This window comes from Melanotaenia boesemani, chromosome 13 (assembly GCF_017639745.1).
Source record: "Melanotaenia boesemani isolate fMelBoe1 chromosome 13, fMelBoe1.pri, whole genome shotgun sequence".
NCBI classification, from domain to species: Eukaryota; Metazoa; Chordata; class Actinopteri; order Atheriniformes; family Melanotaeniidae; genus Melanotaenia; species Melanotaenia boesemani.
Window position 1 is genome coordinate 16,774,225 of NC_055694.1, and position 12,054 is coordinate 16,786,278.

The window sequence follows — 12,054 nt, forward strand, 5'->3', positions numbered from 1 at the left end:
TGTAAGAAAAAAAGGCCTCTTAAAGGCAGATAAAACCTTTCACACCTTAGAAAGGACTGACGGGCTTATGACTGATGATGAGATCAGATTAACAACCGCTGTTAGTTCTCAGGGATGTAAAAGTATTGGGTGTAAAAGTGGTCAGGACAAATTGTGTTGGCACACGAGATAGCTGACGTGAATGACAGCGTTTGTCCGGATGGAGATGGACCTGCACTTGGAGTCAAGTTTGTGGATAGGAAATAAGAGATATCTGGCTGTCCTCACAGGCTGGCATTTCAAATGGACCGAAATAGATAAAAACCGTGATAAGACGACAGGTAAGTGCGCATCATCTGATCAAAGACTGATTTATAGGGGAACACAGACATATTCATTCAGTGAAATATTTTTGTGTTCAGTTAATTTTTTTAAACAAATTTAAAAAAATGGATACCATGTATATAGAATAAAATTACATTGAAATTCAAATCATTTCAGCTTGTCCAAAACCATAATCTGTTTCCTATCTACACTGTTTATTGAAGTAAACAAACAGGAGCAGTGACAAGTGCTTTTCTGTATTTTCTGTATTTAGTCTTTATAGTAGCCTTGGAAACACTGTAAACAATACCAATAAACAAAGTAACAATCCTCTTTATCTCAGGTGTAAAATTGGATCATTAGAGGGAGGGAGTGCTTTATTTACGCTAACTGCATGCAGAGAACGTGAAGAACAAGTTGAACAGCACCAACAGGACAAATAACCCTAAGAGACAGTCTACTGAAAACACAAGCTGGAAAACACTCACACATATGCTTTCTGGCATGAGACCACTGCATGATAAAGGCTTTTCACAGAAATACTTCTAGACTTTACTTAGACTTATAAACAACAAACGGTTAAAAGTTGCTGATATGAAGACAACCAGATAAACTCAGTTTTTTTTAAACAATATACATTGAAAAATTCCTTTAAAAATTGTCTTGCTATTGCTGGCTATGATAAAAAGTACTTTTAATGTCACAGTTTTGCATCATAAATGTTTTCATTGGTGTGATATTTGTGTTTTTAGTATAAAGTATGGAAGCTCATTTTTATATCTGTTTACAGGGTAGAGTGGCATATTCTTGTCATTTGGATGTTCCCAACACAAACAGCACAAAATTTTTCAGTCTTCCCCACCTTGTTGGTTTTCAGTGACACTGTAGCTCTGAGCATTTGCCCCTTATTTTCTATGGGGATTTTTTAAAGGTCATTCAGATGTTGGTTATTCTGAAAATTGTCACACAAACAATTTTTTTTAAAACAGCAGCTATAATTCTGTGTAGAATGGTGTGTGACAAGTTACTGGACCAAAAACAGGGAAGGATCATTGTCTTCTGTGACAACATCTTATATGCAGCAGCTTTACAGCAATCCCACCAATGAGATAAATAACTGGAATTTAATATTAATTAATAAACTATTATCAGTTACACCACAGTTTTCCCTCTGTAACTAGTAATTTTACGTAGTAAATCGATTGTAGATCAGCTGTGAATTAACTTGAGGTACAAGTAAAAGATATACCTTGAAAGCAAAGGCAAATATTTCCAGGGTTTATGTTATCCTGTAAATTGTATGTAAAGTAGTAGTCTGTAGTAGTCTGCTAACATTTTCACTACATTCTTATTTGAAAGTTTCAGTGCCTGTGGCTGAAGTGGTTGGAGTGGAGGAGGGACGAGTGGAGATCTTGCCCCAGAAGTCTGTTGAGGATACAGACAAAGATTTTACAGGTGTGTTCGCTGTGGGAGACTCAGCTGCCACCGCTGTCTATTCATATAAATTATCAGTAACATGACCTCAAGCATTGCATATCTAAGATATTGATCAGCCTTGTTAATAATGTCCCACAGATTACACCAGATGACATTTCGGTTTTACAGCACAGTTCCTTTATTTGCTATGTATTTTCAGTTTTTTACGTGAAGCGTAGCAGCAGCGGGAGTACCTATGGGTTGCTATGGCGGCTGGGCCGGACCCAGTTCAGCTGCCCCAGTCGGGCTCTCAGAGACCAATGGACTAAACATCTAAGGACTGCTCTGAAAACTCACTGTAGGAATGGATCATTGAAAAATAAAAGAATAACCTCTACAAGAGCTGTTTTGTCTTGTGAAATTACATATTAAAGGTTTCCAGCTAACCTGTAATATTCTAAATGGTCTACTTAGGTCCTTTACGTCCTCATAGACTTCTGGTGTTCATCAACCCATATGGAGGAAAGAAGAAAGGAAGACAGATCTACCACTCTCTGGTTGCCCCTCTATTTGAGTTGGCTGGTATCAGCTCCCATGTAATAGGTAAATTTCCACTGAGCAATATTTCTTTTCCTTCTTTTGTCATGAAGTACAAAACTTCAGAGTCTGACAGAGAACCTCAGGCTTAAAACTAGTTTTTGGATTAATAAGCCTAAGACTGAGTTTCTTGATTGTAAAACCAACTTTCGGTTTGCATATAATCACAAATCTGTTGTTTAGTGACTGAGCAGGCAAACCAGGCTAGAGACCACCTGTTGAAAAAAGATCTGACAGGCTTTGACGGGTAAGTACCGGCAGCACTTTGTTGCAAACACTGTGGTAACAGACTATTATAACGTCTAAACCTGCTGGGAGGTGCTTTCATATAACAGAAACCCTTGTGTTTGTTGTTTGTTTTTAACAGTGTGGTGTGTGTGGGTGGGGATGGCATGTTCAGCGAAATACTTCATGGTGTGATTGGGCGGACACAACAAGAGGCAGGCCTTTGTGAGAATGATCCTACTGTCACTTTGCAGCCTTGTCCACTGCATATTGGCATCATCCCTGCAGGTTACTGTTGCTAAGTGTTCATAAACTCATGACATCCGGTTTAGGGGTATGACACACTCTTTTTGATGTAATATATCTATTATAGGTTCCACAGATTGTGTGTGTTATGCCACAGTAGGAGTGATCAACCCTGTTACTTCAGCTTTGCACATTATCATTGGTAAGGATGGCTATTTTAAGTCCATCAAAACACTGTGAAACGACAAGTTATTGACTTTTAGCTCTGCTTATATAACCCTTCTGATTTCCCACAACATCTTGCAGGAGACTCTCAGCCTTTGGATGTTTGTTCAGTCCATCATGCCTCTGCTCTGGTTCGCTATTCAGTGTCTCTGATAGGCTATGGCTTCTATGGGGACGTACTGGCTGAGAGTGAAAAACATCGCTGGATGGGACCTCTCAGATATGACTATTCAGGTCTGGACTGATGATTCATGTAGAGTACAGAGATGACTATGTGCTGCTGTTATATTTGCTATATCTAATCTTTGCTGTGACCATGAAGAAATGACGTGTATGACCCGTGTCTTCCTTTTTTAAACATTTTATGTAACAAAACCACAAAGTGCCTTCTTTTTTTATATCTTGTATACATCTGATGCTGTGCGCTTTTAAGCTAATTTAATTGCTCTTCTTTGTTTAGGCACAATGGTGTACCTGAGCAACAGAAGCTACACAGGCACAGTTCAGTATCTACCAGCGGACCCACTGGTCTCCAGTCCTAGAGATAAAACTCGCTGCCTCTCAGGGTACAACACCAACTTCTGAAAAATGCTCACATCAATAATTGCATTCAATCAACTAATTAAAGAAAGAAAGAAAGAAAGAAAGAAAGAAAGAAAGAAAGAAAGAAAGAAAGAAAGAAAGAAGTTAGTTTACACACAAGTTTGATGGTGTTTTAATACCATAAAACCATCATGCATTTCAGATATGTTATATGTTGAGACCCCTTCTCTATTTTCATCAACTTTTTCCCCAAGCACCCGCTATATATAATGTGCATGCAGTTTCTGCTTTGTTTTCTGTACTACACATATGAATCTAAACATAAACACACACCAAATGAGCTATAATGAAGAAAAAGTAGAGGGACTGGAATAAGCCATTAACAACATGTTACTGACATGTAGCTTTTTAGGTTCATCAGAGAATGAGGGTGATTGTATTAACCCTTAGACCATTTGATTTCAAAAAGAGAAAAGGATTATGTGGTTTCATTATTATTTAGGTAAAAGTGAAATGGTTCAAATTTACAGTTTAAGACACTGAACCTGCTACCATCCACAGCGGGAACTTAGGTGTTGGGTGTACCTTAAGAAGTGAAACTTGACAGGAGGAACTTGATCTATATGAAAGGTGAGACTTGGCCTCCTGTTAAGGTGCAAGTCTGCAGTCTTTGTTTGAAGCAGCTGCCTCTAGCTGTCACTGAATAGTTTCTAATGCTTTGATGACTGGGTGTCAGAGTTGAGTTGAGAAGCTTGTTGTTTAAATAGATTGAGACAGTGTGCCGTGTGTGTTTAGGTGCAGTGTGTGCTCCAGAAGTACAGAAAGACTTTTCGCCAGCTGTTCTGATTTGGGCTCCTTGTACAGCTCCTACTCTGGCCAATTCATTACTGACTCAGAAGGTAACACTGCAGACACCTTTTAAGTCTATCTAGCAAAAATCATGTAGACTTTAAAGCAGCCTTTTTTCAGTGTGTGACCTTAGAATTTATTGCACCATTTAGGCTGTACTGTTTTTTTGTTTGTTTTGTTTTTTTTGAGGGTGTGGGGGTTACTTTAAAGGTGGCAGTTTTCATTTCTTCATCACATAATAAACAAATCAAAAGGCCCAAAATCCCTCTTGTCATAGAAATAGGTTATTGCTGTAAATATAAGCTAATTTCAAATACAAATGTTGTTTTTTTTTTTTATTTATTTTATCTAATCTCACTTTACATTTGTTTCTTCAGGTGAGTGGGTAACTGTGGAGGGCAGGTTCAAGTGTGTGTCTCTCACTTGTATGTCCAGCTCATGTGCCAGAAGTCCTCTGGGCCTCTCTCCCTCTGCCCACCTGGCAGATGGAACAGGGGACCTTATCCTAGTATGGGACACTCACCCTCTGGGTTTCCTCAAGTTCCTCTACAGGCACACGAGCACGCAGGATCAGGTATTGGGACTGTCTCATGAAAACAAGACTTTACTAAAAAAAATTTTTTTTTTAATTGAATAATAGGACTCAAGTCCTTCTACTTTTTCTAGTTCGACCTGCCATTTGTGGAAGTCCATCGAGTCAAGGCGGTCCGTTTCTGTCTACCAGGGGGCAGAGACGAAGGACATGAAGAGTCTGGGGGACTGAGTGATGAGATGGGTGGAGAAGAGAGAAGATGTGGGGAGAATGGAGGCAGAAATGGATCTCAGCAGAAATCCGTGGGACGATTGACAACAAATGAGGAGAAAACAGTGACCACTTTCATGTGTCTGTGCTGTAAGAAAGCTCCCACTGCGTCCGTTTGGAATTGTGATGGGGAGATCTTGCCTGTCACTGATATCTTATGCAAGTAAGAGAGTGTAACCTAAAATTTTGTGAGTTGTCTAACATTAGATCAGGGATCACCAGTTCTGGAACTTTAGGTCCACTATCCAGCAGATTTTAGATGTTTCCCTGCTGCAACACACCTGATTCAAATTAATGGGTCATTAAAAGGTTTCTGTAAAACTTTACAACAAGCTGCTGGAAAACAATTTCATTTGAGTCAGGTGTGTTATAGCATGAAAACCTGCAGGATAGTGGACCTAGAGCAGGGATTTCCACTCCTCGAGGGCCACTGTTCTACTGGTTTTAGATGTTTCCCTGCTCAAACACGCCTGATTCAAATAAAATGGATCCCACAGTTTGTTGGCAAGGTCTGTACAATGACCCATCCATTTGAGTCAGTTGTGTTGAAACAGGGAAGCATCTAAAAACTGTAGGACATTCCTGACCTACAGGTTTGGAGTTGGTGATCCCTGTATCCGTGCAAGTTATTCTAAAGCAAGCCAGGTTTGAGAAAAAAAAAAAACAAACAAAAAAAACAATGCTTTAATTGTGTTTATCTTTCTCAGGGTCCACGGTCGGTTAGTGCATCTGTATGCCAGGGGGATCGAGGATGGAGCTGCCATACGCAACTACAGCCAGGAGAGGGACCAGTGTGATAGGACATGCATTCTACAGAAATAATATAACTTTTTTGATAAAGAGGAAAACAAGAAAATAGAAAGGAAAAATACATGATTGCAATGCGGAATTGTAAAACATCTGGTCTAGTAAGTGTTGATTTCAGAAGAGTTTTTACTAAACTACTTTTAGTAGTTTTCTCAGTGTATTAATAAAAAGTATTGTAGTGTATCTATTTATTCTAGTTACATATATGTATTGTGTTTACTGAAATTGTTCCCTCTGCACTTCACGATGGTTTTCTGCACAAAGCTAATTTGATCCGTTACTGTAAATAGTGTGTGAGCTGGTAATGGTCTGTTTTTGGATGTCTTTTTTTGTTTTTTTGTTTCTTTTTCTGTTTTTACTACTTGAACTTCTAGAAAATAAATGAATAATGAATGATAACAATTGGACTAAAAAACAAAATAAATAAAAAATAATGATCTGACTTGTTTTATTACTTTATTATAATCAATATTAGTTCAATGAAACTATTTTCTGCTTCTCTTTAAGCTAAATAAAAGTGGTAGCAGCTTCCCTTGCATTTTCTATCAGCACTTATAAATGCTGTGTAGTTTTGGTTAAACGCAAACTAAGCTTTAGTGATAACGTTTAAAAAATGCTTCTCAGTGTCAACACAGCTTCCTATGCAAATGAACCACAGCCTTACGATTGGCTCAGTAAAAGGAGAAGTAAGGGAAGTAACAAGGATCCCAGAGGTAAAGTTGTTTGAACACATGTTTGCTCTTGGTGTTCTTCCCACAGTTCTCTGTCCGGGCATAATCACTGCTCTGTGTTTGGTCATGGTGTACAAATTATGTGTGCGTGTGCAATTCCAGTTAGGGCGAACACCTGGTAGAGAAAAAGCAACGAAACAGCATCAGTCAGTTTCAAAAAGCTTATGAAAATCTCCAAATTTTATGGTAAAACTTTGCAACAAAAAAGAAAGTAATCTCAAACTTTATTCATGCATTGTTAGTGATTAACATGCCATTAACAGCAACTTACAGTGCTGATTAAGCTTAAAACACTGACATGGAAGCTTTTCTCACCTGCATCTTTACATTTTAAACTATCTCCTTTATGACTGTTTGTAAGAGAGGCACCATCTCTTACAAACCAGTCCAACAAGTCCTTCCAGTATGAATACTAGCGGGTGGGGTGTTGCGTGAATAACTTTGTGCATCATTATAGTTTAGTGATAACTGCAAAAACAGGCCTGCTGACAGCAAAGAACAAGCTTTTATTGAAAGCATTCAAATCACTATGATAATAAATGTTCTATGTACATCACTCCATCTGCAAGTCGCTACAATGATTTTTCTGCTCTACAGGTCTCATTTGTCCTCATTAAAGTGAATAAAGATTAAGAAATTTCTGATGTCCATGTTAAATCAGGCTGTTTCCCTTTAATTTTCATTCTTGTCTGATTGGAAGTAAAAAGCAGTGCTTTTCCTTTTGTACGTGCAGACAAAATCAAACTAATACAGCAGTGACGGAAGAGAAGTTTAATTTTTGTAAACTGTCATAAAGTGGCAGTTATCACCATGCGAGTGAATGTGCATGTGACATGAAGCATCAGGTTGTGTGGGGCTGCACCCACTTGTATGTCCCCTCATATCGAAATCCTGCCCTCTTCACGAGATCATCAGCTTCATTCGGACCACGGCTATGGACACAACAAAAGCAGGACAAGAAGGGGATTAATGATCACCATAAGCGATGATGTCCAGTATCTATTTATTTCTGCCTCATAAAAAAACAGTTTACCTTCCATATGTGTAAGGAATGGGTTGCCTCTTCTCTGCCTCTATTTGGTGGAGGAGGGGAGTGAAAATCCTCCAGGCTTCCCGCAACTCATCACTGGGACAGAAAGACAAAGAGCTCAGATGGAAGCATGTTTACAAAAACATATTCATGACATTTTTTTAAACTACCACACTGAGCTGAGTGATGAAAGATGCAGTAGGAATCTGGTTTATGTTCAGATCTTTCAGATATATTCAGAAGATTTCTGGTACTAATGTTTAGCTACAGTAACACGTGCCACTCACCTTCGGACAAAGTGCATCTGATTTCCACAGAAGACATCCAGAATCAGCCTCTCATAAGCATCAGGGAGCTTCACATTCTACAAATACATGTTAGCTGTTCAATTGACCTACACAAAGACTGGACAGTTATCATGCAAACCCCAGGATTTCCTGCTATATCAGTGTCAGTAAAAGTGAACTTCAACATCAGCCTGTGTTATGTTAGCTGTCAAACTGTAAATAGCAAACCATCTGAAATGCCATTCTTCCACTATGTAGTAAGATATTATATCTATATTATTATTGTGTGTACTTTGGTAAAGAACTTTGGCATCAGTCAAAATACCTTAGATTTTTTTTTCTTTATCAGCTATTTTTTCTGTGAAAATCTGTAAAAAATATTTATCTAGTTTTCTTTCTTTTCCTTCCCTGAAACTGCTTAGTCTCCTTTATTTTGTTGCATGTTTTTGCATTACACAAGGATTAATTTCTCAAATCTGTATGATTAAACTTTCCACAAAATGGCAGTACTAATTAGTCTTCTTCTTTCTTTGACCTCTTCTCAGGGATAGGCATATCGATACTCTGGAGTCAAACGTGCCATTGTTTTCACTTCTGAGAATTTTGGGCAATAAAATTGTGACACGGAAGTCCTCCTTCTTTGTCACATGATTATGGTAGCCTATTAGATGTCAGATGTCATGATGATGCTGCTACTGATGGTGATGAGGTTTTGTCTTGATATTGTACTGGTTTAATGCAGGTTATTGCACATTATGTTTTAAAATATTTATCATATTACTTTTATATATTGTATGTTATATATTATCCATTTAATAAATGTGATAACCTTATATTAATCTGTACTTCAGTTATTTTATCATTAAAAGATTTATTTTATTTTAGTTCAATTTACTCATCAGTATATTTTATTGTTTTAAAAGCATTTCTTTCAAGTATTGATGTTCTCGAATTTTATTTATATTCCATAATGGCCGTGCATTAATATCTTAAATAACTTTATTTTGCATTAGAGATATTAATGCACACTGTACAGCTGTGATTCCCCTTCATGGGGCAAGAAGTAGTATAGTTTTAGTAATAGTTTTGCTACTTACAGCCACTGTGTGTGACCAACCAACCTCATGAATCAAGTGAGGTCTAACTGATTAATAAGCTTTTAAGAATGATAATTAAACCTCAGTGGTGGATAATAATGAATACTTTAGACACCTTGTATCTGCTCTTGTAGGTGAGATCCAGCTCAGTCTCCTCTGGGCTGAAATAAACCCCAGGCCTCTTGGTCATCATCTTCAGGTAAATGGCTTCATCTGGCTGCACTCGTACAACCAATTCGTTCCTCTGACAGCGTTCGCCAAAGATGTCTCCTGGCACATCTGTGAATTGCAGACGTACTTCTGCTTTCCGCTCATTTAGAGCTTTACCACAGCGCAGAATGAAAGGAACACCTGATGGAGGGGGGGGGGCAATGACATACAAAAATATTAGGTGGATGAGAAAAGCATTTGAGGCAGAAATTCATAGCAGATATAAAATGTAAACTAAGGTGAAAAAAAGCTGGAATGCAGCCTCACCATCCCATCTTTCATTCTGGACATAGAGCACTGCAGTGGCAAATGTTGGAGTGCAGGAATTTTTTGGTACAGTGGGATCATCAAGGTAACCCAGCTTGGTGTCACCCTCCCCTTTGGGATCTCCAACATACTGGCCAAGCACCACATCTGTCATTGCAACAGGAGCTACACACTTCAGCACCTTCACCTGTGGCACATCATAACAATTTGAAAAAATAAAATAAAAAAATGAAGTGATTTGACAGACTTCTCACTGAAGTCAATCACTGGTGTCACCTTTTCATCCCTCACATCATCTGGACTGGTGGAAGCTGGTTTCTCCATGGCAACCAAACAGAGCATCTGGAGCAGATGGTTTTGCATGACATCTCTACATTAAGAGGAAAAGACTGGAATCAAAACATGTGTTCAAGGTAACCATGACATGATGAATCTACAGTACAGTCTTTACCGAATTATGCCAAAGTCATCAAAGTATCCTCCACGGCCCTGAGTGCCAAAGGGCTCTTTGAAAGTCAGGACCACACAGGCTACACTGTTCCTGTTCCAAATGGGCCCAAAAATGCGATTTCCAAACCTAGAAGTGAGTGAATGAAATACTTCTAAAACACTCCTGATTGTATTTCTGATAAAGTATTCCATCTCCTTACCTGAGCACCATGAGGTTCTGGACCATCTCCTTTCCAAGGTAGTGATCTATGCGGTAAATTTGGTCCTCTGTAAACAGGGAAGACAGGTGGACTGACAATTCTTGTGAGCTTTGGAGGTCACGACCAAATGGCTTCTCAAAAATTACCCTTGTCCAGCCTCTGCAAAAACAAAACTCATAAGAAGAATCCAGTCAAACACTTTATGCACTATCATTTTTCTGGGCTAAACAGATGCTAACTTGTGGCTCATGCAGTGGTTTCTGATGTTTATGCTGACATGGTGGTAGACAGTGGGTGGCAGAGCCAGGTAGTAGAGTCGGTTGGCATTTGCTCCCCCGGGCAGAGATGACAGATAGCTGTTGAGTTGATCAAAGGAACTGCCCTCGTCATACCTGCCACTCAGGTAAGAGTTCTTACTGAAGAATGCTGATAGACCATCACTCTCTTTATCACTGACCTAAGGAAAATGTGACAGAGGTATTCCTGAATACACAGTGTGAACAAGTCACAATCTTGTCTCAAATAGCAAAAATGGACCCTTCAATACAATACCTTCATATGGGGCAGACACGCTGCCTTAATGTCCTCCACTGTCAGGTTAGACCGAGCAAAACCCACAAAGTGTGTGTTGTCTGGGAGAAGCCCATCTCTGAATAACCACCTAAACAATGAGTCAGTCAAACTCAGCAATGCCGAACACTTCATCCAAAGGTCAAATTCCTTAGAGCAAATTGTGACTAAACAACAGTAAAGCAGCTCTGTAGTCAGGTAACATGTGTGATGTTATTTATTTACTCACCATAGAGTTGGATAGATCTTCTTTTTAGCAAGATCTCCCTGTGCAAATTGCAAAAATGAAACCAGATCTGATCAAGAAATTCTGCAGCTAATCATTGTGACAGTAAAGGATCAAGAGTCCAAAGTACAGCTGGATAAGCTGTGATAGAGAGATCTGTTGAGTAATGTGGAAAACATTAGTTCTGTATGTGGAACACACCCTACTTGCAGAACGTATATATATATATAGATATACATATATATACACATATATAAACAAAACAAAGCCTATCAGGTGATTTGTTTCGGATAACAAAACTGTCCCCATTCAAGCTCACTAAAGAAAAAAGTAAATGCAGCACAATTCTATCAACATGTGGCAATTCCCCAGCTTTTCTTTGTGAAATATTCACCAATGGGGCTTTGTGTCCCTCTGTTGGGCCCCTACTCATTTGAAACTGTTTGGAATTTGGTGCAAAAGCAGCTCTAAACGGAACATCTAACTACAGGGAACATGACATTACCAGGCATGGAAATCCATCATAACCTTGAAATACAGAACATTATTTTGTTATGTTGCAAGAAGTTCAAAAGTTTTACTTACAGACGCTCCTAGGATGATGAATATATGTGCGTTAGACTGACTTGACTGCTCCTCTCCATAGAGCTCTCTCCTGAGCTGTCCAAATACCTCTGAACGAGTAAGGGGCTCAGTGTTCATCTTCTGGACAACCTGTTCTCAGTCTGCTCCTACAGTGACCACTCTTTCCTGGGGCTACATGACACATTGTATGGTGAAATTTCAGTTGTCATCATTGCCTTGCAGAAAAAATCTGACTCTATGCTGCCACCTATTGTTGAATAGAAAAAAAATTGCTTAATGCCAACACCTTACCGCATGTATTTCAGACTGCACCACCTGTGCTCTCCACTTTTTAGTCTGACAGGATGTGTGTGTGTGGGGATCAAATCCGCACATACCATCAGAGCAG

At 38.9% G+C, this 12,054-nt stretch overlaps 2 protein-coding genes across 2 annotated transcripts; one reads left to right on the plus strand and one right to left on the minus strand.

The window, feature by feature from the left end:
• Positions 1-8: 8 nt before the first annotated feature.
• zgc:158263 (ceramide kinase family protein) lies at positions 9-6,448 on the plus strand. Its single transcript, XM_042003956.1, has 13 exons — positions 9-320; positions 1,663-1,758; positions 1,940-2,077; positions 2,194-2,322; positions 2,500-2,563; positions 2,684-2,829; positions 2,915-2,989; positions 3,094-3,246; positions 3,473-3,578; positions 4,351-4,454; positions 4,782-4,978; positions 5,071-5,369; positions 5,914-6,448. Exons 1-13 carry the CDS (start codon positions 182-184, stop codon positions 6,026-6,028), a joined length of 1,761 nt encoding a protein of 586 aa, XP_041859890.1. The 5' UTR covers positions 9-181; the 3' UTR covers positions 6,029-6,448.
• Positions 6,449-6,895: 447 nt separating this feature from the next.
• Positions 6,896-11,837, minus strand: LOC121651620 (glucose-6-phosphate 1-dehydrogenase-like). Its single transcript, XM_042003957.1, has 12 exons — positions 11,667-11,837; positions 11,085-11,122; positions 10,838-10,946; positions 10,525-10,742; positions 10,286-10,444; positions 10,087-10,212; positions 9,912-10,005; positions 9,636-9,822; positions 9,274-9,509; positions 8,062-8,138; positions 7,778-7,870; positions 6,896-7,676 (listed from the first exon to the last, which is right to left on the minus strand). The coding sequence occupies exons 1-12, from the start codon at positions 11,781-11,783 to the stop codon at positions 7,586-7,588; spliced, it is 1,545 nt and encodes a 514-aa protein (XP_041859891.1). The 5' UTR covers positions 11,784-11,837; the 3' UTR covers positions 6,896-7,585.
• Between the last annotated feature and the right edge of the window lie 217 nt (positions 11,838-12,054).